General features: G+C 38.9%; 1 protein-coding gene across 1 annotated transcript; it reads left to right on the top strand.

Annotated features, from left to right (window-relative positions):
- Nucleotides 1–8,839: 8,839 nt before the first annotated feature.
- Nucleotides 8,840–26,224, top strand: prdm2b (PR domain containing 2, with ZNF domain b). The gene is made up of 8 exons (XM_072666128.1): nt 8,840–8,888; nt 9,008–9,128; nt 10,652–10,755; nt 14,981–15,133; nt 15,368–15,494; nt 18,498–18,611; nt 19,226–23,814; nt 24,589–26,224. The coding sequence occupies exons 2-7, from the start codon at nt 9,014–9,016 to the stop codon at nt 23,809–23,811; spliced, it is 5,199 nt and encodes a 1,732-aa protein (XP_072522229.1). The 5' UTR covers nt 8,840–8,888; nt 9,008–9,013; the 3' UTR covers nt 23,812–23,814; nt 24,589–26,224.
- The last annotated feature ends 1,730 nt before the right edge of the window (nt 26,225–27,954 follow it).

Genomic DNA, 27,954 nt, shown 5'->3' with positions numbered 1-27,954 from the left:
GGCAGTCTGTGAGATCGCTCAATGCCAATCAGGAGATCTCCGAATATGTTCTCTGAGCTTTAGCTTATATACTCACGGGTTGTTTTTCAAAAGAGACAGGAAGTGTAAAAGCCAACATATAGAACACACAAACATTCTCAACAGTCTGGTATTGTGAGATAAGGTGTACATCCTGGACACATAGGCACTTCTTAAAACACTCTCCAATCACTATTTGAGTTCACATTTTAGCCATGAAGTGGAATACACTACACTGCCATGGCCCTCGGAGTGTGGAGCACAGTATGGATATGATGAGTGAACTAGGAGGTTCAGAGTGATCATTTGCAGTCTGTATGTGTGTGTGTTCAGGTTGTGGTTGGTGTTGCTGGTGTGACCAGTTCAGCACACTGAAAAAAAATGTACTTGAATCTGATGGCTCTGGTTCTGATGTTCCTGTACTTCTTTCCGGATGGAAGGGGTTGAAACAGGAAGTGGCTGGGGTGTGTGGGGTTAACAGAAGATGTTGATGGCTTTCCTCTTTCCTCTTTTGTAGAGGTTCTGTATGGATGGGAGGGTAGCTGTGGTGAATTACTGGGTGGGGCCTTGTGTTCAGTAGCAGTGATGCAGCTTGTCAGGATGCTCGGCAAAGTGCACCTGTAGAAGTTGCAGGGGAGGTGTTGTGGCCGGTTGATTCTACTCAGAATGTATAAATTATAAATGTGTTGTGGGTTTAAGTCATGTTTGAAGGTTAAATATTTATCTGAAACCTCTGAAGAACCTATCTTTATGTGTTTAAACCTATGTTTACCTGTGTTTACAATGAATTCTACCTTTACATACAGTACATACTTGTAAATGTAGAATCATGTAATATCAGTAGGATACAAATGATGCCCCTGTTGTGGAGTCATCCATAACAGTATATCAACAAATATTGTTAAACCATATACCATTATATCACATATCATTGATATCTACAGGTATGTTTTTTGTGTTTGGCAATATATCAGATTACAGAGTAACGTAGAGTACAGTGAACAGAAGTTTACATACGCTCATGGACACTCATACCTACAGTGGGATTTCATTTATTTCTATAACTGTTCATTTTTCTAAGACAGAATAAGAATACAACTTACATCTTTAACAGAAAAAAAAACATGAATTTTGTGTACAAGTTTATTTTTTCTTTGGAGTTCAGGTTTTGAGACTAGCACAGGATCATATATCCTGTATTACACATACATGGTTAAATACATACATACAGCACACCTTATATGTCCTTCGTAATTTGCACCTTTTGTCAGAATTCTGGATATTTGACCACTCTTCTTAGCAGAATATAAATCTGTATAATATAATATAAAAATATAAATATAAAATATACAATTTAGAGTCTGAGTTTTTTTTTCTTAATCCATGGCAATGTAAAACTCGCCTTCCAGGTCATAGCTAGCATGTGTCTTTGTGGTTCATAACTTTTTTTTTTTGATCATCAAATTTTTCAGTTACTTTTCAGATGGGAACTGAGCTTCTTGGACTTTCCCATTGTACTGTACATTGGTCAATCCAATGAATCCTGTCAAAAGACCAAATCTTTGAAAGCCCAATGACATTTATGTCCATGATGACTGTATTTAAACTTCCAACCACAACTGTATGTGTTACAGGTTCCTCACTAATTACTTTTAATGTTTTTGGTGTTAAATGCCTGCCAAAAAACAATGTTCAGTAGCTCTACTGGAAAGCACATGGTTTCATGGTTAGCAATGTAAACATCCACCCACATGGACAGTGTGTTGAGGCAAGAACAGGACATTCCCAGGAGAAGGCCAATGTGTAGCACATGTGTGTGGTGTGCCTGTAATTAAGAAAAGCAGATGTTTCCATGTGTAAACACGTGAGACTGCAGAGCCAAGAGAAGTGACTCTGGCCTCAATACAGAAACTTTCTAATAGAAATCTTAGGCAAGAGTCTCTGTGATTCAGGGGTGTCAGCAGCGTCTTTGTGTGTGTGTCTTTGTGGAACATGGATGTAGGCTTCACATCTATTCAACAAGAGTTTGATTAAGCTATGTGGCTAAGAAATGTATCTGCTCCATCCTGTGATTGGTCAGTCACGTGTATGATGCACATTCTAATATCTAGATAAGATCTAGTACTGAATGAAAATTAGTTAGGCAGATTTGGTAGCAAACATCTTTAAATACATTTCTGTTAGTAATCAATCAGTCAATTGCCTTGAATTGGAAAAATGCATGAATACCAGGAATTAAAGAAATGGTATTTATTATAATCAAATGCCTATTGATTTCTAAATGACAGTTTATATTAATGCACACATCCTGCCAGCTGGTGAGCCTAATTTTAGAAATATTCAGCAGTGGAGTGTTTTCTTAGGATGTTTAATAACTCTGCAATAGCTCTTGTGGTTGAATGAAAAGGATCATGTGGTAAATAAAACAGGCTCCTGTCAGCAGGCAACACTGCCCTCCAATGGTCATAGGGTATAAACACACTCAGCAAGTTCAAATGTGTGCTGTGGTTTTTAGTCAGGTATGTTCATTTCTTTATAATGAAAAGAATGACTAAAAACCTATGTAATGCAATAAACAGCTGTGTTGTACACCTTTATTAATTTTGCATGCCTAGTCTGTGTGACATTAATTACTAAGGGTTACAACAGACTATTTGTTTTTTATACAGGCCATTAAATGACTCTTGACAGGACATATCATGCATTAATTAGCTGCAGGAACCTTTATTTCATGACCCGTTTGACCTACACTGCACTGTGTAAGGTGTAAAACCTCATATATGGTCAAATGCAAGAGTGTGGGCACCCTAAGCCCAAGACCCATTTAGTTAGGTTTTGTAAATTGAGATGTTAGGGGAAAAAGCCACTGTTATCTATCTATCTATCATAAAACAATATGTCCAGCAAACGCTAAGGTCCAGTTTGAAAAGGCTTTTTGTAGCAGCTTAAAGGATTTTTCCTCCACTGTTTTTTTGCAGAAGGGCACTAGATATTCTGGCTTGGTTTCTAGGATGTTTTGGTCAGGAGATTGTGAAGGCCATTCCAAAAGCTTCAATCTGTGTCTCTTCTGATAATAAACGGTGGGTTTTTAGGTATATTTTGAAACATTGCTTTGTCATAAAAGCCATCTTTTTAGCTTCAGACATTTATAGATGGTTTGACCAAATGCATGCAGGATTTGTTGTTATTTTGTGGAATCCTTTCTTCCATTGCCTGTGCAATTTTGCCAATGCCACTAGCAGCAACACAACCCCAAATTACAACAAGTTACAACATGTTTTTTAAAGTTTTCTGATTGTGACTTTTGTTTTCAAAACTCAAAAATCTGGCGTCTCTAGATGTTCTGAAGCATACTCCAAATGTTGTACTTTGTGATATGGTCGCCAGTAAGGTTTCTTTCTTTTGACACTTAAGATTATGTTTGTGCAAGCAAGACCGCACACTTGCATCATCCCCTTGACTAAACTTTGATGAACTTCCAGACCTTATCTTGATCTCCACACTTCCCAAATTACTTAATAACAGCTCTGTAGAAATCACAAGCTGAAAATGCATTTTCAGTCATTTCAGTTGCTTAGAGGAGCTCAAAGTTTGAGTGCTATACAAGGTTAGTAAGCTTGGAAATATGATTCAACTACTAATCAATGTCTGAGGCTTTACAATGCAGAGGATGCCCAAACTTTTTCACATGCCACATTGGTGCTTCAGATTTTGAATGTCCTGAAATGCAGAGGTTGTATTTACTATTTCTTAATTTCTTAACTGTTGACATTATTACTAATAATAATAATAATTATTATTATTATTATTACTGTTGTTTGCACAAATATATTATTATGAATAATAATAACAATGCAGATATTAGTATAATGAATGTATGGTATATCAATCACTATGAGATATGATTGAAAACATGTGTGCAATATAAAAAGAGTTATAAATATTACGGTGGTTATTCATATTATTTGTTTTTATTATATCATGGCCTATAAATGATGCTATATAGGAGGAAAACTGTGAATTACACGTAAATCACGTTTCCACAATTTATTTTTTTTTATTCTGGGATATATGTGGTGTGTGTGGGGTGTGTGTGTGTGTGTGTGTGTGTGTGTACATATACACAGTTATTGCACATCGTGCTCCTGTCCTCTGCACAGTGGTACTCTTTGCACTTCTGGTTGCGGTGAGGAAAGATGAAGTTGAATCTGTCTGTCTATCAGAGCACTGCTGAAAATCCACTTGATCTAAGAGTGAGAAATAGTTCAACAGGAAATCTAGCAAGACCTGCTGAATCGTGTTAATCCGTGGAGTCCCGGGTTGCACTTGAGCCCTGTTGCCCTATTTGCCCTGGTGCCCCATGCTGATGGGCTGCTAACCTCTCTCTCTCTCTCTCTCTCTCTCTCTTTCTACGTCTCTCTCCCTCTCTTTCTCTTTCTCTCTCTCAATGCTCCACTGGGGAAGCTCCCAGCTCGGCTCTCCATCCGCCATTTTCAGCACATTGAGAGGCAGGTAGACCCAAAAAAAAGCACCTTCCCTTCTCAGTACCGGCCGAAACAACAGGTAAGTGTAGAGGTGAGAAAAGCACGGCGACTTTCGCTGTTATTTGAGGGCAGCCAGCAGAAAGCCTTCAGTGTGCGTTTACAAAGCGGTGCTCAGTTCCACTCAGTAGAGCAGGACAACAATAAAAACGAGAGTCCTGCCAGCTTCTAGCGATGTGGGCTAAACCTAGGCAAAAAAACCTTCCACAAAAATAAAAGTTTTTCTTCCTCTCCAATCCGAACCGCCTCAGAGTAAACGCTGACTGCTTGAGGTAAACGCTGCTGTGGGATAACTGCTTATTTTTGTCTTTAGAAAAGTGAAGATACAGAGACAGAGCCAAGGCTTTGGACATGCTGGCCGTCCGTCCAGAATGATCTGTGTGTTTTGTGGGATCAGTCTGGTGTTGAGGAAAAACCTTTCAGCAACATCTCAGGTTTCAGAGCCTCCAAACGCGTGTGCAGTTTGAGCAACACTCATTTGTCTTTAGTTTATTTTGGGGGGCTTTGCTAGAGGGTTACAGCTATGAACACATGTTCACTTACATTCAGTTCTATAATATTAGGATTATTTAGGTCTCAACCTCCTAATTGTGTCATATCTGGTGACTATAGCTGTGTGTAGTAGTCAGTAAAGCTGTTCCGGCTTGCTTCTTTTTCTTTGTCCACTCTGGCCATCAAACAACAAAAGATGCAGAATTAAGAAAATCACATTTGAATCCATTTATGTTTTATAATCTTAAAAAAAAAAATCATTAGTTTTCCCTCAGATGCTGAGGGAGATTGGACCAGCCCTGGTGTGAAATGGAACGTTCTGGATGCTTTGTGGATTTAATGAGTAATGTCACAAGACGGGTTCATTTATTGACCTTTATTAGGATTACCACTTTATAAAAAGTGTACGTATAACTACGTACATCCAAGCCTTCAAAATTGATATTGAAGGTTTTTTTTTTAGAGCAACAGACATCATTTCAGCATCACTATCACAATGTGCACAATATCCACGCCACAGCAAATGTCATTCAATTCTACTTTTTTGCTACTTGATACAAACAATACATTTGAAAAGGAAAATTCACACTTTTTTCATTTTCCATGACAGATTTACCAGATTTGTATCATTTATTATACTCAATCATGGGTACATGGAGTGCATCAGCAGCAGAAGATTAAAAGCTTTGAGATTAATAGTCCATTTTATGAGGAAAGTATGGTGTAGTATATGCATCCTTTGGTCATTTAAACAGCAGATTAGCCCAGATTATCATTTATAAGTTTCTGGTTTTGTATTTGCATTTGAAAAGGGAGAGTGATTTCAGTATGCTGTTTTTGAAAATGTTTTCATACTATATAAAACTATATATATAAATGTAGAATTTTTCATGTTTTTCCCTGATGTGCTCCCTGTAATGTGGAAATAACATATGCATCAGGTAAATGCAGTGCATCACTATCTTTTATCAATTTAGTCTTGTTCTTGTGAGTGAGAGAGAGAGAGAGAGAGAACCAGCAGCAGCTGTCTTTGACCTCCAGACTTGCGTAACCGCATCCCATCAGAGCGCCTCTGCGTGCGTCACGCTGTCTGCACAATTTTCTCTTATTCTCTTTAACAGCCGTCCAGCACTGTTGACAGTTTTGCTCCTCATCAGCAGACTTGTCTTTTCATCTACTGTGGGGAAAATCGCCATTTCTTGGCAACTCCTCCTGTTAAAGGAATACTTCAACCTAACTTGTTTCTGCTGCGTCTATAGCATATGTTCAGTTTCCACACAGTCATTTTAGATTTGTTTCCCTGTGTTTATTAAAGAACATTGAACGTGTTCTTATGAACAGACTGAAATGGAAGCTAATGCTGTTTCAGTGTTTTATAGTGGTACTTGTCACAGATATGACCAAGATGAGGTTGGTAAAACAGAGTATTACAGGCTTGTTTCCACAGGTCAGATGGTTGTGTAGCACTTCAAGACAATAGATTACTCATACCAGTGTAAAGAACAGCTGTCGGTTGTGGGTGAGATTTAGAAGCTGTGGACAATTATTAAACCTTGTCTCCAGGTGGACAAAGAACACTGTTCTGTCCATTCTTCACTAACTGCAATATCGGCCAATATCGGACCATTGCTCAGGTCCCTTAATAAAGTTGATCCAGAATTACTAATTTAATCTCTAGAATCTTTTCTCTTTCTTCTTCTAAAAAGTTTCTATTTTCTGACCTGATAAATATTGAATCGAGTCAAATTTCACCAGTTTACCATGCTGGAGGAGTAAATACTTGTTGCATTTGGCCCAAAAGGAATAGTCCAGAATAACTTGATATTCTTGAAGTTCTTCATTTAACATTAATTATATATATATATATATATATATATATATATATATATATATATATGTGTGTTAATGTGAAAGTTACCGTTTTGGAGTTATTTTAGCATTTATGTACCTTCGTTATGACAGCAGCATGCTTTACTTTGTGATCTGGATCTGTTCATATTGTGTTGCCCTACTTACGATTCCAAAGCTGTAATAAGATTTGCTGTAGTATGTGTCTGTAGGAGTCAGTTGGAAGAAGTTACAGATGTTAAAGCAGACAGCTGGGACTTATTTTAGTATGTGGTCTGACACTGGGGTAATGTTAGATAGTGTGTGTAATGACTGTAATACCCATGATAATAGCTTCTGTGACAGGGAGTGTCCCTGTAGTAATGAGCAGCATCTGCAGTTTGTCTACATAATACAACGTTTTGGTCAGCGGTGCTTAGCTCATTGCCCTTAGAGATTAAAACACCTGGGAAATTTTCACAAAGCAACACTCACAACGTCTCTCAATTAGCTGGGTAATTTGTTCAATAGGGTGTTTGTTTCCTCCTCTTTTATCAGTTCTATCAAGGTTTCGGATGAAAAAATAATAAATGCAGACAACGCAAGACAAATCTTCTTGTGAAAGTGGTAGAAATGTTACATGATTGTAATGAAACATGGAAATGGAAATGTTCTGTTTCAGCCTGCATTCCTGCAGTTCACATAACTTATCCCTCTGTTATGTTCAGCTGCAAGGAACTACAATCATGTTTCCAGGATAGCTTCACCCGTGTGAGTCTTGGTTCCTCCCAATGTTTCTTCCTTCAGCTCTGAGGGAGTTTTTCACTGCTGCCTTTGGCTGCTCACTGGGGGTCTTAGGTTTTCATGTCTTCTTATGAAGATGATGTTGATTTCTTGTCTTTTACTGATTTCTGATTCTGTAAAGTTGCTTTAGGACCGCACCAGTTGTAAAAACCACTATAGTGCAAAAAGTAGTATATCTTAATAGCTCAATTATTCTAAATATAATCAATATGTAGTGTATTTAAAATCTCCTCCTTACGAACCCTGATTTACTTATGATAATTTACAGTTCATGTTCAAGTTGATATTTTATCCATTCTATCTGTCTTCACTGGAAAAGTATGTGTGTAAGAAAAAAATATATTAATGTACATTAAAAAAGGTTATTTTCCTTTTACATGTTAATTACATTAAGCCCAGCAGAAGGTTTCATGCTCCAGAAATGAAATATTATTTAATTTTATACGTTTGTACATTTAATTACTATCAATATTGGTATAAATAAAAATATTTGCCCTGTATTTTAAACTTAACGAAGGGTCAGTTTGACCTGCAACATACCAGGAGGGTTGAATGTAAATGTGGAACTAAAATGCTATAGGCTGAACAGGTGGATATGTTTTGCTTTGTTGGACCTCATAAATATCTCATTTTAAACCGTCTGCATTTGCAGTTTTATTTCCATATGGACATGGAATGTAGGGGTGTAAGTACAGTCCATAACTAGCTAGTCTCAACACAATCAATATAATATGCTGTGAGAAAGTTCAATATGATATGATGCACAGTATTTATTCCAAAATAACTGTATGGCCAGGGAAATGAAATGGTATGTTTTAAAACAACATTGGGTCTTAGATTGGGTAATGATGTCACTGATGGCTGTAGAGAAGTGCATGTACTTTGTTTAGGTACATAAAAGGGATGTGGAAATACTTGACCACAACAGTTGGTAGTCAATTCCACATTGTTACCTGTCAATTCCTCTTGTTACCTGCTGTTGGAAATGGCTTTAGTAATGAGATGAAATGAGGAATAAATTGGATGCATTCTTGCTTTCTCTAAAATTTTATGTCAAGAGATCAGTATGTCCTTTGGTATTGGGTCGATATCAACGAATATTCTGAGAAGAAAAAATCTTTTCTTCTCATTAACTATAGCTCCTGTCTTGCTCTTTTACAGAACTTCTGTAATAGGTAGTCTGTGGAGCTTGAATGAAGTCTTCAGGTAGGACACAATCTTTAGATGTAACGAAACATTTTATATATATATGTGTGTGTGTGTGTGTGTGTGTGTGTGTGTGTGTGTTTATGTATATGTATGTATGTTTTTTGTTTCTTTTTAAGGTGATAATGGCTGTATCTGGAGGGGTGTATGAAACATTGGATGATATTCCAGACCATGTGTGGAGAGGGCTTCCAGACAGCATGAGCCTGAGCCCATCCGCTGTCAATCCAAACCGTATAGGTAAGTCTCTTTTACCATATGAGGCATGTTCTCTTCATTGGTCTGCAATATAATGTATCAAGCATGTTTATTTGGGTTTGGTTTTAAACATTTGTTAGTATTTGTGGCCATACATCGTACATGTCAGTACAGAGATGGCAGCACCTGAAACTCTTCTTTGGAAGAAGAAAACTGCCAAATAATTTAGGTAGAACCTGCTCTTCATATTAGTTCACCCTTTGATTAACCTGAAACAAAGGATTCAAAGGAAAAACATACAGTCCTACATGAACTACATAAACTTTTCATACTATTAAACTATTAAAGTCACTCGGAAATTATCAGCTTTTTTCTCTCTCTCAATACGTTTCTCACCTCTTCTCTCTCAGCAAGTTTCAAGTTATTCTCCTCTGTGCAGATAAGGAGGTTAAAGGAGACTGGACCATTTTAACCATATGGATTGTGGTTTTAAGGTTTTGATGTTTTTGCCATCTTTGTATATTTGTTTCCCCTATTTTGCATTATTACAGTTGCTTAACTATCCTAAACGTAGTTAGGCTAGGAATACTATGCAAAATATATATAATGAAAATGTAGGAATTGTCACAAAATTAATTTACAAATGATCTATCTTGGTAATACTATTACTTAGATACTACTATGTCGCAATTACTTTGAAAGACACTCCACAGTGAATTAAATATTGCATCTATTTTAGTGGCTCTGTTGCTTCGTTGATTTTAATGGTTTGGTACTTTATTGTCTATTATGTCAATAATTTTTCATATTTTTAGACTAGTTTTAGACTAATTTTCACTATTTTTAACCAGATGTATTGTTGTGGGTGTATTTGGGGTGTGCTTTAAGGGTGCAGAGTGTACCCATTAAGCACTGCCATATGTTAAATATTATTGTATGAAAGTAATATATTTAATTTTAACGTCACTTATGCTGCTGGAATCAATGTTTTGTGCTGAGCTTAATAAGTACACCTACCATAAAAGTTACAAAAACCTTTGCACAGAACTGTATTCTGCAGTGTAATACTACTGATCAAGTGCTTCAGATAGTTGTGGTCATTATGGAACTTATTTTAATCAGCTTCATTCAATCTCTTTTTAGCTGCTGGTTAGTGTTATGCAGTGTTGATATATTCTGAACTGTTCCCTCTTGTGCAGTGGTTATGTTGTGTACTTGTGGATGTCTTGCTTAAATATGCTGCTTCAGGTCACAACACAGTATTTTAAGGTTAGGACGTGCAATTCGGAATTCCTTCTGTTGAGCATGGCTATGTGTTAAATACATGTCAAATCTTACATGATGCAGCTGAGCTAGAGCTTACTTGCCAGTCTGACAGAACACCATATATACTTAATTTTGTGTGTCATTGGGCAAGACTCCTAAAATCCACATTGACCTACTTCTGTGACACATTTAAATTAAGTTGCTCAAGATATGCGTCTTGCAAAGACCATTGAAAGTGTAAGGCTTGGTCCCAGAAGGGTAAAAGTAGATCATTTCTCTGCATGTGTTGCACTCTACAGGTGTCTGGGCATCTAACCTAATTCCTAAAGGCAAGAGGTTTGGCCCTTTCGTAGGAGAAAGGAAGAAGAGGTCTCAAGTGACCAGCAATGTTTACATGTGGGAGGTAGGCTGAAACTGCCCTAAGCAGTAATGTGACACACATATGCACACTTTGTCTTTGAAAAGTAGCTAATCAAACATGAAACTTTTTTTGATTAGTAAATCAGGCCTGAGGCATGTCACCAATTGTAATTATAAACTGTGAAATCAACATTCCAAGCTCGACAGATCCTCTTCAAACCTTGCACCAATACTCATCAAACGTAAGCTAACGACAGTTTAAAGATGAAAGTAATTGATTCCCACTAAGCAGGGGAAGGCTATAAGAAGAGAGCTAAATGTTTTCATCTTGCAGTTCCCACAGTGTGGAATATTAAAAAGAAGTGGTTGTTAAGGAACAAATTTCTGAAAAAACCTTATGTGATTTTTGTCACAAAACTCATCTGGCCAACTGTTGTGGACTGATTAAGTCAAACAGTCAGCAATTATGCACTATATGAACAAAATATATAGATAAAAGGGACACCTGCTCATTCATTGTTTCTTTTGAAAAAAATGGTATAAAAGAAAGCGTTTAACTGTCTTTACTGTCACAGAAAAAGCTTTCTACTAGATTATGGAGCATTGCTGTGTGGATTTGATTACATTCAGTGAGAACGTTGGTTGAAGTCAGGATGTTGGATGATCACCATCATGGTCAATAGGTTCATGTTTATCTGCTCCAAAAAGTCCTATTTTGTTGGCAGTACCTCTCTACAAGGACTGGACAAGCTGTGTGTGTGCATTTGCACATCTGTGTCAGCAGTGGGTGCAACTTAAAATAGCTGCATGAATTTATTAAAATGTGTATCCACAAACATTTGGTCATACTGTGTTTGGAGGGGAAAAAAAATACTGCATTTTATAAATGGAGCCTGCTTTGGGGTTGTGTTGCAGCCAGTGGCACTGGCAATAGTGTATGGATGGAGAGTACAATAGATGGCTTCTCCAAAAGGATAATGTAAAACGGTATCTCAAAACCACCATGGACTATCTGAGACAAACTAAAACTTTTGGAATGGCCCTCACATACCTAAGCATCATACAAAATATGTGAATACACTTTAAACAAGCTCTCTGCTAGAACTGAAGTAGTAAATATAGCTGAAGGCTATATTTACTACTTCTCAAATTTAAAATGAGCCAAGAGTGCCCAACATTGTCATATATAACTGTGTGTGTGCAGTCCTGTGGTTCCTAAGAAGTTAGGACACACCATGTAAACCTTAATGTTTTAATACATACAGTGTATCACAAAAGTGAGTACACCCTTCACATTTCCGCAGATATGTAAGTATATCTTTTCATGGGACAACACTGACAAAATGACACTTTGACACAATGAAAAGTAGTCTGTGTGCAGCTTATATAACAGTGTAAATTTATTCTTCCCTCAAAATAACTCAATATACAGCCATTAATGTCTGAACCACCGGCAACACCCCTAAATGTCCAAATTGAGCACTGCTTGTCATTTTACCTCCAGAATGTCATATGACTTGTTAGTATTACTAGGTCTCAAGTGTGCATAGGGAGCAGGTTTGTTCAGTTTTGTAGTACAGCTCTCACACTCTCTCATACTGGTCACTGGACTTCCAACATGGCACCTCATGGCAAAGAACTCTCTGAGGATCTTAAAAGACAAATTGTTACGGTACATGAAGATGGCCAAGGCTACAAGAAGATTGCCAACACCCTGAAACTGAGCTGCAGCACAGTGGCCAAGATCATCCAGCGTTTTAAAAGAGCAAGGTCCACTCAGAACAGATCTCCATGCCCAGGAGAGTTAAGGCAGTCTCTGGAAAATAATGGTGGCCACACAAAATATTGACACTTCAGGAACTTTCACTAAGGGGTGTACTCACTTTCGTTGCCGGTGGTTTAGACATTAATGACTGTATATTGAGTTATTTTGAGGGAAAATGTCTGTAAATTTACAAGCTGCACTCAGACTACTTTTCATTGTGTCAAAGTGTCATTTTGTCAGTGTTATCCCATGAAAATATATACTTAAATATCTGCAGAAATGTGAGGGGTGTACTCACTTTTGTGATACACTGTATTTAAACATATGGACAGTTTATCTGTACTTGAACAATATTGAGAGATGGGGTTCTGTCTTTTAAAAAAATATATAAAATGTGAATAATTGAAAAGTAATTTTCTTATGAGGAAAAAGATATGTTTATCTTTTCCACTATGCGTTAATATCTGGTATTTCCCCCTTGGCTGAAATAACTTAAATTAGCCATTTACTATAACTGTCTATCAGTCTCTGACATGGACTAGAACAAAGAGACCATGCAGAATTTTTTCCGCAATGTGATGCTTTCATTTAGTTTTTAGGCCGATGGTCTTACATTTTCCTCGAGTGCCCTCTGATACTATGAAGTGAATAAAAGTTAATGGAATAAAAGTTGGAGAGCTTGCTAAGCCCTGTTGCTGCAAAGTGGCCCCAAATCATGACATTTCCACATTCTTCGTTCTTATGGGTTCATGTGCACCAAACATGTCTTCTGTTACTGTGTCCAAATCATGAAACTTTGGATTAATTTACCTAAAGCACATTGTTCCGTAAGTCCTGGTCTTTGTCTCTAGTTCTATGACAAACTTAGGTCTTGCCTTAAGGTTTCTTTCAACAGCAAGGGTTTCCTCAAATATGTCTGCAACTTTCTTGCTGAAGGCATCTGAGAGCTCTTTGGATCTGGTTATGGTGATACAATTCACTTCAACAATCAGCAAACCAAACTAAATATCTGACATTTAAATAACACAGGCTCCTCAAGGCATTTGAGGTAGAAAGTAAAAAGATAGAGTTAGATCTGAATGGCTTTATAGAGAGCAAAGAATGTTGAGCAGTATCAGAGTGTGCTTGATGACTCCGGCAGGTCTGACTATAACAGCCTAATTAAAAGGAGAGAACCAGAAAATAACACAGACACAGGAGCACCCTGAAATGCTAGCGTCCATCTGCTCCACCGTCCACAAAACTAAATGATTGCGTGCAAGCAGCGAGATGACGGCTCCAGCATCTCAGCATACTACAATTACCTGTGTCTGTGAACCCCTGGACCTACAACCTTTATCTAAAGGGAAACATTAATTACCAAAAGCAAAACTAAACAGATGAGTTTTCAGCCTAGAAAAAAAGATTGAGTCCAAACATTATCTGGAAGGTTAGGAGTTTGGGGACTTGATTAGAAAAGGCTCTTCCACTTGCTGAGGTTTTAAAAACTACTTAAAGCCAGTACCCTGAGATAATATGTAATAAGATCTCGCAGGTACTCAGGAGCGAGGCCATGTAGGGCTTTGTATGTTAATAGAAGAATTTTGTATTCAATATGGAATTTAACAGGCAGCCAATGAAGTGCTGATAGAACTAGACTGAAATGGTCACATTTTCTAGTTTTAGTAAGGACCCTGGCTGCAACATTTTGAAAAAGTTGAAGTAGTTGGTCCATATATGCAATATTTGTGTTTCCCAACTGCCAGATGACTTTATAATTGCTGGGATGTATAGGTGTTCTTAAAGTGCTTGGAGAGTGTATATGATCAGCAGTGACTTTATTGGGTGTCATATGGAAACTGCCTGCAGTACATAATCCTGTAATTCAGCTTTGAGTGCGTGTCAAACTGCTTACAGGGAAAAAAACAGAATATGCTTGTTCTAGTATACTACTCAATAGACATAGTGAGCAATCAGCATAGTGGACCACCTAAAGGGAAACCAGAAGATTCAGCTCTGAAGCCACAGAGAGCCACACATGACAAGAGTTTTACAGTAACTGGTGCCAGAATTACACAGGACAATAACCACCCACCCCTCCCCCCGCTCAAATATTTTGCCCCCTGAATAGTATTTTTTGCTTCATTACAGTAAACTGGCATTGTACCCATTTCCAATATATGTCCTTTTGCAAATGCTACATTCAAAACATTAAACTACTACATTTGTCTTTTTTTTTTTGTCTGATTTAATCATTTCTAAAAGACAAGTATCCTACACTACCACTGTAGTTTAAGACCTTTATAATATCTACGGTGCACCAATGCATTTCTAATGGCTTGTGTTGACTGTTGCAGAACTTTGTTAGTGTTTTTTCTGTTTTCCTCATTTAAATAAATAATGTTTTACATTCAAATAGCATTAAAAACGTAAAAATATAGCTAATACAAAAGCAGATATGTTGTATGCATTTACATTTGCTGAACTGCCTTATAATCGTTCAAAACATTTTGGCCACCTTTAGGTCTATTTCCCAACTCGGGGATGGATGTGTGTGGATGCCACTGACCCCATGAAGGGAAACTGGCTGCGGTATGTGAACTGGGCACGTTCGTCTCAAGAGCAGAACCTGTTTCCCCTGGAAATCAACAGGGCTATTTACTACAAAGTGTTGAGGGTATGAAGCCTCCAACCCATCTACATTTTTTTATTAATGCATTAAAAATACAAACGACAGTAGAAGATCAATCTTGAGATACTTGAGATCATTTAGTAAAATTGACAGTCACTTGTGTGCAGCTCAAGACGAGTTTACCAGTTAACGCCTGACAGGCCTGTGTAGTGTGTTCACATCACTAACCAACAAGGTCTCTTGTGATTGGATGTCCTCGACTTCATCGCAACCTCGCAGCCAATCGAACCGGGCAAAGAATTGCTGGTGTGGTACAATGGGGAAGAAAACGCAGAGATAGCAGCCGCGCTGGAGGAAGAAAGGAGCAGCAGCTCAGGCAAAAAACACTCCCCAAGGGCGAAACGAGGTAAAATACACTCTTTATTACCAAAAGAGACATTCATCTGAAAGGTACAGTGCGATTAAATGAATTTTAAATACCCAAAACGCCCGCAATCCGTGTTGGATTCCGAATTGAGCAGGCAGTTAGCTAGCTAGCGTTAGCCGCATTAGCTGATCTCATAACTGCTGCATGCGATCACATTAAAGTGATTTAGATTAGAACGAGGAGAAATGAGCAACAGATCCGTGATAATTATGGTGTAATAACATATGAACAGTGTGACCTGTCACGTACAGACAGTCATGTGGCGTTTCATTGACCTAGCCAGGCCTGTTAAGTAAGGACTAAAGAAGAGCAATGAGTGACCTTTCCTCAGAGAGATCAGCAGAAAATATAACCATACGGGTTGACTTGTTTATTAAAGTGATTATGAATCTGACACGCGTAAATATTTATGATCGGCAGAGTGATAAACAATCTGGGTAAATGTTCGTAAATTATGATTTTCTTTAGCGTCTGGTTTATGACTTTGCAAGGTTTAGCCAAACCCAGGTGGATTTGTTTATGCTACTCATTATTACAAATTGGAACATATAAAATACACCAAGAATACAGTAGTTCCCCATCTAAACACTTCTATAGACTCTCTCTTCTTATTCACACCGTATAATCTAAAATTAAGCAACAGGTAAGACAACTGAGTGACTACTCTTCTAAACAGGCATAACTGACATAGCTAAATTGCTATATGTTAAACTGTATAACTACCTACAATGAGCTACAAATCATAGGCAAGTGTTTAATTTTTCTTTCTTCCTGCTTCAAATCACTGGAATCCGCTCCAGTAAGCACTTGATTTTGAGTTCATGATGATGCTAGGAAACACAAACCTGTGCAGGTAACCTACATGACTGTAGCTTGGCAGCATTTTTTGTAGGTCAGAGAGCGCACTGGATGTGTTCTGCAGACAAAATGAAGAGGCTATTGCACACGGTCGGTCTGATCTTGGTTGGACATATGCTGTATGCAGTTCAGTTTAAAAATGGAATCACTGAGACCAGCAGATTCACTCTAAAAGGTTCTGACATCTGGATCTACACTTGCTGGATTCAATTGCTACACCTTTCTTTGGTCCTAATTACAGTCCTAACACTGTACCATTTGGCCTCTGCTGTAGTTTGTGCTTAGAGGAAGGAAAGGCTGGGCCTAAAATGTTTCACATTTGCATTAGTCTCAACAGCACATTCGTTAATAGTTGTTTGCATACTTATCTGTATAAAGTTTCCCAAAAATATTTGAAAGTTTGTCTTTGAAAAGAGATGAGAAAATAGTAAGTTCACAGTACAAATTTGCCATAGACTATCTTGCCATTACCACTATGATATGAGTCTTGGTTCCTCCCAAGGTTTCTGCCTCCAGCTCACAGGGAGTTTTTTTTTTTTTTGACACAGTCACCTTTTGCTTGCTCACTGGGGGTCTTTTTTGTTTTGTTTTGTTGTTGATCTCTTGTCCTGTTACTGGATTCATGTAAAGCTGCTTTGTGACACCAGTTGTAAAAGTTGCTATACAAAAACATCTGAATTTGAAAATGGGTGTAAGAACATTAATATTTAAAAGTAGTCAAAAACACATTCACAATATGTTGTACTGTTACCCTGTTTTGTGATCAGTATCATATCTTCAGGTTTTGCCAGTAAACTATGAATATGGAATGTGTATCATAATGGTTGTTAAAATGTTGAAACAGACGAAATGCACCAGCAGTACAAATTTAAATGCAGATTCAAACTAGGAATAATGGAATTATGGGCTGCTACCCAGTAAGCTAATTGTTTCTATGCAGTTACTATACACTGGTGGTTGAGGTTTACAGACTGTATGTAATTAATTTTCTTATGGTGCATTCGGTTTACTCCCATAAAATATAGTCATATTAGTCACCCCTGCCCTGAACTTTGCATTAGCCTTCATTGCTTAAATGCTACCATTTTGACAGAGACTAAATATAATCTTTAAAAAATGTTGCTTGTTTGTTGGATTAAAATGATATTGTGCATTTTTAACCTGCAATTATAATCCGAATGTGCCGAACCTATGTCTAGGTTAGTATTGTTTTAGTTTTGTTTTGTAACCCTGATGGCGGAGTGAACAGAAAAGAATGCCCGAGTGACTGCTCAACAAAAAGACTGTATTATTAGCTGCTTACTTGAAGACCGAATAAATTGGCAGTACATTGAGCATTTAACAAGTGTAGTCAGATGACGGACTTTGAGTCGGTTGTGCGTGTGTGTGTGTGTGTGTGTGCGCGCGTGTGCGCGCGTGTGCGCGCGTGTGCGCGCGTGTGTGTGTGTGTGTGTGTGTGTGTGTTATGAATCAGGCTTTGTATAGGATGCTGCCAGATGACCTTGGCACAGTGGCAGCAACTGATAGTAACAGTCTCTGTTCTCTTGACACATATTATTTCTGAAATCCTTAAAGGAAGTGTGTTCCTTTTATTAACATGACCTTATGTTTAATGCTTTGGTATGTAGCTTTCATAGATACTTGACTGTTAACCTCCATAAGGTTCTTTTATGCTCATGTCCTTGGGCTGCACAATGTTTCATTAAAAAATAATTTTAATAATTGCCTTTTTTCTACATATAGCATACATTTCCTTAGTAATCATGGTTGTTATATAGTCATGTAATTGCTGTGGTCAGGTAAGATTAGTTGCATTGGGTGTAAAGTAGATTGCAGCATTCTTTTATGTTGCAGGTGTGGTTTTGCTGGTGAAATGCTGTAACCCTTGTTGTTTATTGAAAATCCTAATCTCCCCACATTTAAATGCCTCATTCCTATAATAATTTAGATTGTCACTTATCACTTAGTACTATATTATAGAATAATACTAAGCCTAACCATGAAAAGATTAAGCAGTGGACCAGTAAGTGTGCCTTTCTTGTTGTGGATCTTTGTTTTTATTTTGTTTTTTTACAAACAAATATTGTTCTTTATTAAAAGTGGTGTAATATTTTCTGTCCTCAGCAAAAAAGAAGCTTTTGGAAAAAGCCAGACAGGCTGGTTTGGGAAGATTATCTGAGGACAAGCCATCAAGTGCAACTAAATCTACAGTCTTTGAGATGCGTGACTCAGAGGAAGGTTGGTTATTTTTAGTCAGTCTCTGAGTATAATTTGTTTCTAAGATTGTATTTAGAACATGTATATCATTGCAAAATTTTTTTTAAGTTTTAGATATCATTTGAATCGGTCACACAACGCATAGGTGTGCCATCTGAATGGCACTGTCTAAGTGTTCTCCCCATCTTTGTGAGTTCATTGAGTTCGTCACTCAGCACAATGTTAGTGCAGTGCAGGTGTCTAAGCTAATGTGACACAACTAGAGGTTAGCACTGATATTGGTGATGTACATATGATTTTGCATTTGTACCTGTTTGAAGGAAGTGTGGTAGCTTAATTCATTTGATTCAGAGGAAGCACACGTCGGCTTTCATCCTCACCGGTGGCATCCTGTGATGAGGGATTCATAGCTAGTGGTAGAAATTTGGAATGGTGAAAATTTGAAAAATGAAAAGATGGGGAAACAAATGCAGGACCTGTATGTGGACACACATACAGGCACATCAACATATTTTATTTGAATAATAAGACTATTATATTAATGAAATAATAAAACATAAAAAAATTAGGGGGTTAAAAGTGTGATGTGAATATTTTTGCCTGCTAACTGAAAATTATTTTCTGCATTCATTTAGGGGTAAATAAGGAGGAAGATAGACCCTCTGCATTTTTAGAGCCAGCCCAGGAGACTGAAGAATCTCATTCATCCTCCACAGACACCAAGGACTCATATCCATCTCAGGTTCTTACCAAAGAGATGGAGCAAAGGGAGGGCGAGGAATTAGATCACAGAGAAATGGAGCTGCCTCAGCCACAGAAAAGCCCAGAGCACCCTGCTGAGGCAGAGTCAGCAGACAGGAAAGAACAGCCTAACCCACAGTTAATTCCTGGCAGCCTTGTCAAGGAAAGCTCTGTGAGTCCTTTGCGTGAAGTTGAGTGTGTGTCCTCTGTAATGTCTCCCGAATTAGACGCAGAGGGGGATCCTGACTTTGAGGATGATGCACAGGGTGGAAATGGAAACCACCCTTGCCAGCACTGTGAGCGCCATTTCTCCACCAAACAAGGTCTAGAGCGCCACACTCATATTCACACGATCGCAAACCACCAGACACACACCTTCAAATGCAAATACTGCACCAAGCCATTTGGATCACAAGTAGGCAGGCGCAGGCACGAAAGAAGGCATGAGAATGGAAGTAAAAGTCTGAAAAGACCTGGTTCTCTTGCAGGAACAGCTTTTCCCCTCAGTCCCTCTAGACTTAATGACTCTCCGCCTGTCTCTGATTGTGTGACCTCTCCAAGCCCTACTATCATGAGTTCTCAAAATGGTCCGCCTCAGCCAGGTTCAGATGCTTCAACTAAAGATGCTGGAGTGGAGCCTGAACACACTTTCGTTTTAGATGAGAATGGGGAATCAAAAGAATTACACCCATGCAAATATTGCAACAAGGCCTTTGGCACTCATACAAACATGCGCAGGCACCAGCGCAGGATTCATGAACGCCATCTTATGCCGAAAGGTGTTCGAAGGAAAGGTATTCTCCTACAGGACATGCCATCCCAACAACTTGAGCAAGATCCAGTCACAGCACTCCAGAAGGCATCTCCAAATGCCAGCCCACCACCTATCTACGTACCCAGTGTTGACACAGAGGATGAGGGAGAACGAGAGGAGGGCATGGTTGACATTTCTAAAAACATCTCAGAGAACCTCAGCCTATACATAGATGGAAAGATCTTGTCCACAAACACTGTTAGCAGCTGTGAAGTGATAGAGGTTGACTCAAGTACTGCCGCACTGTTTGGCCTTGACACGGTCATCTTGAATCCCAACCAAATCAGTCAGGCACTTAAAGTTGAAACGCAGCCTTCGCCTGCAAAAGAGGTTTCAGTTACAGCTCAGTTGGTTCCGAAAAGGAGAACTTCTACCCCACCACTTCTTCCTACTGTGAAAATGGAATCTGAAACTCTGTCATCTGCTGGCTCTTCGTCCTGTACTTCCTCTCAGTCACCCTTATTGGTAGGCAACGTCTTCCCACAGTCCACAGAGACCTTGGCTTTTCAAAAGGAGAAAACCGTCTATCTCTCTCCTAAATTGAAACAGCTTCTTCAGACCCAGGACAGTCAGAAACCAACTCTTGCTTTAATTGCAGATAGCCATAGATTGACTACCCCACTTTCCGTAACTTCCTTGCCTGCTGCTCAAGGGAGATTTAAAAGAAGGACTGCCTCCCCTCCTACCCTTGTACAAAGCAGCTCCTCACTTAGCCCTGAAACGTCAAACATTGAAACAGGGGATTCATCTACTCTTAAGGTGCCAAAGGTTGAAAGCCATTGTACTATCCAGTCCTGGAGTTCACCCAGCAATGATCAGAGGGACTCTGTGAGTCCCTCTGGAAAGGACTGGTCTGCTTCAATAAGTGGAGGCAATTCATGCAATCAGCAGCCTCTTGATCTTTCCAGTGCTGTTTGCAAAAAAGACAGCAACTTAAGCAAAGGGTCTGGTGAGTCTGTGCTGGATTTAAGCATGCATCGTAAGGGTGCAACCCAACATGAGACAAAAGCAAACATGTCCTTACCACCCCATGTTAAAAGAAAGAAGCCCAATACCAGCATGTTGGAGAAAGTACTAATGAATGAGTATGCTGGCTTAAGCCTAGCAGGAGAGGAAGGCTCTATAGGTCTTGAAAGCCCAGATGCTAACTCATCTCCTGGCAGTGTCACAGGTGTATCACCTGCTAGTCCTTGTTCAGGAAATTCAGAAAACCCTCCTTGTGAATCGTCTTCTCCTCCCTCTCTGACACCTGTTACTATTAATCCTTCTTCTCCATCATCCTCCAGCCTGGCATCTTCTACACCTCCGCCTCCTGTTTTGCCCTCCGTCCCTTCACCTCCTCCACTCACTCAGTCTCCAGATACTTTTCCTAAATTGTCTCCCAAACCCATTGACCACCCGCTAGAGGAAATGTCAGAGTCCTCAGATGTAATGGAAACGTGCCATGATATGGTAAATCTTAACATGAAAGACTTGAACCAAACTGCTAAGCAGTTAGACCCCATGACTAATGCACTGCCTCAAAGTCCTCAGGACACAAAAAGACATTGTAAAGCAGATTCCTTTTCAAAATCTGAAACACTACTTAAGGGCTCACCCTCTGATTCTAAGCTTCACTTGCTAAAAAATGCAAATTATGCCGTTTCTTCCTGTGAAAGGTATACTGACTCTGAAGACAGCCAAAGTAATTCCTTTGATGAAAGTTTCCCTCCAGACCTCAACATTAAAATTGAGGGATGTCAAAAACCACAAACCTCTAATTCTCCTGTACACTTCACTTCTAACATGGACTCACCCTCTCCTTCGTCCTCTACTGTTGGGCCATTGGCTGATAATACTGTAGTCATTAATGAGCATGTAATGCTTGAAAAGGTGGGTAAGATGGCCAACACTGACACCATTTCCTCATCAATCTCCCCTAGAACCACAGTAAAATCTTCTGATGATGCAGAGACATCAGAGCAAGAGACCTTTACAAAGAGCTTTGTTTGTAATGTCTGCGAGCAGCCTTTCCAATCAATTAAAGAACTTAGCAGCCATATCATGCAACATGCTGTAGAATGGCCTTTCAAGTGTGAATTTTGTGTGCAGTTATTTGGAAATGCTTCATCCCTGCTGGAGCATCGCTCCTCTCTCCACGGAGTTGGGAGAATTTACATTTGCTCTGTCTGTTCCAAGGAGTTTGCTTACCTTTGTAACCTCCAGCAACACCAGAGCGACCTGCATCCCGGCCAGAGCTGTGCTCACACTTCTGTTGAAAATGGCAAGCTCAGGCCTCAGAATTACACTGATCCTGCTCAGGCAAATGTTGAGAAAAATTCCTTGCATTCAGCCCCTGACACAACTGTAGATGTTGTCTCTCAGGATTCTTCTTCTGAGGTATGTGATGTTAATGACATTAAGAAGGAAGACAGTGATGATCTAGTTGGGCAAGAAGATCCCACAGAAGAGCTGTACACTACAATAAAGATAATGGCCTCAGAGGCTGGAAAGCCTAAAGGCCCAGATGTGCGCCTTGGCATTAATCAACACTACCCCAGCTTCAAGCCTCCACCCTTCCCCTACCACAACCGAACACCTGCTGGCACTGTTGCTTCTGCGACTAACTTCACCACCCACAACATCCCACAGACATTCAGTACAGCGATCAGGTGCACAAAGTGTGGCAACAGTTTTGACAACATGCCTGAACTGCACAAACACATCTTAGCTTGTGCCAATGCTAGTGATAAGAGGCGGTACACTCCCAAGAAAAACCCCATTCCTCTGAGGCAAATAGTAAAACAGCCTCAGAATGGTGTGATTTCAACCACCGCAATGGCCACCGGAGGGCAGAATGCCTTCCGAAGGATGGGTCAGCCCAAAAGGCTTAATTTCAACCAGGAGATGCCCTCCAAGATGAAGATGACTGCCTTGAACAAAAAGAAAAACCAGCTTGTACAGAAGGCGATATCTCAGAAAAATAAGGCTGCCGTTGCTGCTTCTGTAAAGAAAGTTTCTGTTCAGGTTAAGGAGGAAGAACATCCCATCAATGTATGCCCATATTGCAATCGTGAATTTACGTATCCTGCCAGCCTTTCTAAGCATGTTGCATGCAGTTGTCCTCAGAAACCAGTTGCTAAGAAAAAGAAAGGAGCGCTAACGCTCAAAGACAAAAATATGAATCTTCGGCGTCGAGCCACGGACGCTGAAATCAAACAAGAATCTGAAACAGGCATGAAGGGACGACCTCTGGGGAAAACGCGTGCACGGAGCTCAGAACCTATAGAGAATGAAGTTACGCCAGCTAGCAAAGGAAAAACAGGGATGTCTCAGGTTCGTGCCAAAAGGCCTGCCTCCAGTTCCTCCAATACAGACAACACTGCACCCAAAAGCAAGAAGGGCAGAAAGAGTAACGTTCAACCTGCAACTTCCACCTCCTCGTCACCGACTATTGCGACTGATCCAGCAGCACGGACAGCTACAAAAGCCCCCCGTGTTGGTAAAGATGTGGTCCCAAAGAAGGAGCCTGAGGCCAAATTGCAGGTCCAGACCAAGAAGGAGGAGCGCTTCTCCAAAAGGATGCGGGAGAGAGTGAGTGGTCCAGTTACACGCAGTCTGCAGATTTCCAATGCTGAGGTGAAGAATGAAGACCCGCAGAGCAGCGAACCTGGACCTAGGGAATAGAAGGTATGGTGCATTACCAGAGAGTGATTGAACATGCACTGCTCATCAAAAGTTTTTAAGGTACTTCTCCGCTTTGCCATCAGTGGCAGAGAGTCAGAAAGAGCACAGTTAAGCACAATTGGACGTGGGTAGATGGTGTCTTCTCCCCTCAACGCTATAAAATGTTGTCTGGCACAGGCGTCTGTTAGCTGGTGCGGTGGAGCTGGGAATCTGGCGCTTTACTTTGAGCGTGTTGGCTGCCTGGCAATGCTGCATCAGTGGCATTTTTGAAAAAATATGGGCTGGCTTTACACATATTGGAGGAGACCGGTATCCTAATCCTCTTAGTGTCCGGAGCATTGCCAGGGCTAGGGGGAGCTATGAACAGATGGGTTAATTGGCAGCACTAAACCAAACAAAAAAAAAGAGTTGAAGGTACTTAATGTTTTTAATATAAACGTGCACCTGCTCTTTGTTTGCAATAAAATTTCTCTACATAAATGAAATATCTCTACAAGCTATACCTTGTGAATAATGTCAGGTTTTTAAACAAATGTTTTTTCTATGAGGGTCTACTAATCATAAAAATAAGACACCTCCTAAATATGAACTTAGAAATGGGTGCTAAAGCAGAATATATAGTTTTACCAAAATAACTGTTTCATGTTAACAAGACTTGCATGGGTTTATTTCTAAAGTAATTGTAAAGTAATGCAAAAATGAAAATATACAAAGAAAGCACATTGTCTTCAGACTTCTGGCAGCAGTATATATACTTTTCCCTCTTTTGTTTTCCAGGAATGCCTGTTGAAAGTAGCCAGGTAAAACTCCAGGCCGGATTGCTGGTGAGAGAAGTGCTGGTGTGAACATGATCTGGTTGAATTGGATTATTGGGGTGAACGAATAAATAGTCATAGACATCTGGAGCCTTACATCTCCATGTGTGCTTCAGTTTGGCAGACAGAAGCATGTAAATCTAAATGCACTTTTTCATAAATGAGATGAGCCTTTTGTTGGATGTGCAGCCCAAAAAAGATGAAAAAAGTGGACTGTTGATTATGAATATATATCGCTTAAAAATAATATTACTTGATTTATAAATAATGGCCCTGTGTTTCCGTTAAGAATGATGGCTGATTGTATTGCAAAAGGCAATCATTTATCAGTTGTTAACATAACTGTTTTTGGTATTCCATACTTTTTCTTTGTTTTTTGTTTGGGGTTTTTTTTTGTTTTGTTTTTGTTTTTTGTTTTTCTTGTCCTATTTGTGTCCTGTGAACCTGTTAGCATTCACCAGTCACTTACTGCATGTGCTATGTATACAGTATAGCTAGACTGATCCTTTTGTGTCAATACTCTACTTTTGTCCTGCTCTTCTTTTACTGATGCAAAATGAAAGAATATATATGGATATTTAATTTAACGTAATGCTGCATAAGGAATGCAATATTTGTTAATGAAGCTCTCACATCTGGAGAGTTCTTTGTTTTTCCTCCTTTTTTGTGAGCACAGTGCTGAAAGCTGTTTGATACAGTCAGAATGAGTGGGCGATAATAGTGTTCAGTATGTATGTGATTCTATCCCCTGCCTGAAAACGCCAAACCCTAAGCCGTTTGTGGTTTTGTCAGTACCTTTTTTTATAATCCGTAGCATTTACAGCAGGACTGCTGGCCATTATAACTACACTAAAACATAGCAACTGAGCAAAAACACTGATTTATCAGAGAATAAGCGAGAGAATAATAATCTTGTGCTATGAAGACATTAAAATAGTGCCATGATGAAACTTAAATTATGTAACTGTCTGCTTGACTGATTGACCTCTTTGCCATTTTATATGAAAATCACTTTATTTAGGTTACATTTTGCCTTTAATGAAAATCCATGAAAATGTATTATTTGGGTTGCAAAGACATTATTTTGATGTAAAGCTTTTGTAAGTATATTGGTTTTTGTTTCTCAGTTCTTTCTAGTAGAGCAGCCAAAATGGGTTTTTGATGTCAGACGCTGATTGCTGATATCAAGGGTGGATTCACAAAATGACAAGACCAGTGGGGATAACGTTTTTGTTTATGAATTTTGCAGTCAAATTCCACTGAACCTTTTGGGACAAATAGCATCTATTTTACATATTTCCAGGTATGGTGTAATGACAAGTTTATAATAGTCATATTTAACTTGCCAAGCCTATAATAGGAATGGTTGTGGTTATCCAAATATTCCAGCAGATCTTGGTATTCAGTTCCCTATCTGTGTTCATGGGTATTAAAAAAAATAGTCATGTATTTTCATGGCTTTTGTACATATTTTTTATGTACATATGTAAATCTTTCCCCAAATAAAATGTTATAAATAGCAAATGTGTTAAGCTGTAATTTCTATCTAAATCTAGAATGTTATATAATAATGTTTCACTATTAAAAAAAAAAACTCACCAACTTGTCTTTATTGCTGGATGCACTGTTAAACATGCATAGTTATACAATATAGTTTACAAAAATACATGATTTTCTAGAACTGGTTCAATATAAGTTACTAAACAGTGATCAAATTCAGGTAATGTTAATTTCTTTAAAATATTACTTTCTTTTTTTTCTCAGATTCAATTGGTTGTGCTGTGCGACAAAGCCGGTTAAGCCTGGAGGCAGGTTTGTTGTTAATAGTACGCTGCAGGAGTGACTGAACTTGTTGATACTGACCTGCAATTGTGACGCTGTGTTTGGCCCAATAACCCAATAATATTGATTTCTCGTCAGCCTGTCCACTTGGCCTGATGATCCGACCCTGTGGCCAATAGTTTAATGCAGCACTGTTCCTCCAAAGTGAGACATGGCACAAATCTATCACACAGGCTTTTAAGAAACACTATGTTGTATGCAGATACTGCCCAAATACAGTTTGGTACATCTTTGTGGAAAGATTCCCAAAAAATCTAATCATAACTTCTACAAACTAACCTATCATCAACTAATAGCGCCAATAATCAGACCAGTATCTACCAAGCTAACTGTATTTTATTTTTAATAATGGTGTGTGACCCCTGACTATTTGATACTGGGTTGTCCCCTTTATTTTGGATGGGGGTTCTTCCTGCCATTGCCTTCCTCAAGCAGCGCTATTCTTTTTTTTGTTGTTCACCAGATGATAATTTAGACACTTTTCCGATACTTAAGAGTACTTTTATTATAGAGGCTAATTTACAGAAACTGACATTTTTTGTAAATACACACTAACACATCGAAATTGTGTTACCATTATGTTGACCATTAGACTACAGATGGCTACAAAATAATTGATTACCTCTGAAAGGCAGAGAATCTTTAGTGTTGTGTTCTCTACAGTACAGTGTCAGTGCTAGAATCTGACAGCCTTCTATAAACCCCTCACAAACGTGTTCTACAAATAAGCAGCCACAGCAACCTGGGCCTACCCAGCCCTGCCCACAGAGAGTGGTATCGCTCAATTCACTTAAAAGGGTTTCGCTCCATAGGGAAAAAAACAAGCATCAAGTGAACTAAATCTATACATAAAAGCTCATGACATTGCAGTGAGGTTTCCTTCACTGAGTTCACTGCTTGACACTTGAACACATGCATAGTGCCTTTGGGCTCAAGAATACAGATAACGTTAATACTTTAAGAGGGATTAATTCGGCATTATGATGTATTGGCAGCGTATTCAGATGGAGGCTACTCCTTAAACAGCCAGTTAATTGTTATCATGTCACTGTTACGCAAAAACCTTATCTCCAAAATGGCAGCTTTTCCAGGAGAAGGAGGAAAACTGTTCAGTGAAAAAGAAGTGTAAAAGGAAAACGTTTCTTGTCATTTTGGAGCATTTATGTTGGACCATTCATTATGATATTTTAACACAATGTAAAGAACAACTACCAGATTCAAATTTTGTCAGGAAGTGAAACATGAAAAAACTGCAGATACAAGGTTTTTGTAAAAAATCTAATTACATTTACATACACTCAGATAAGTACAGATAAGTCAGTACAGATAAGAATGCAATGCCTATATTGGGACTTAATTATAATATATACTCTTTAACAGAAACATTAAAACGAGGGCGGGGTGTCCTAAAATCAACACAGGGTCACAATTATACATACAGTACACCTAGAATGCTATCAGGCAGAATTCACTCCCCTTGGCAGAA

This window comes from Salminus brasiliensis, chromosome 21 (assembly GCF_030463535.1).
Source record: "Salminus brasiliensis chromosome 21, fSalBra1.hap2, whole genome shotgun sequence".
Classification (NCBI taxonomy): Eukaryota; Metazoa; Chordata; class Actinopteri; order Characiformes; family Bryconidae; genus Salminus; species Salminus brasiliensis.
Note: the sequence above shows the minus strand (reverse complement) of the source record. Positions and strands in the feature narration are given on the sequence as shown.

Coding starts and splice junctions, on each gene's coding strand:
- prdm2b (XM_072666128.1), top strand. CDS start 9,014: ATGGCTGTATCTGGAGGGGTGTATGAAACATTGGATGATATTCCAGAC. Junction 9,129..10,651: donor TGTCAATCCAAACCGTATAG/GTAAGTCTCTTT, acceptor TGCACTCTACAG/GTGTCTGGGCATCTAACCTA. Junction 15,134..15,367: donor TTTACTACAAAGTGTTGAGG/GTATGAAGCCTC, acceptor GCAACCTCGCAG/CCAATCGAACCGGGCAAAGA.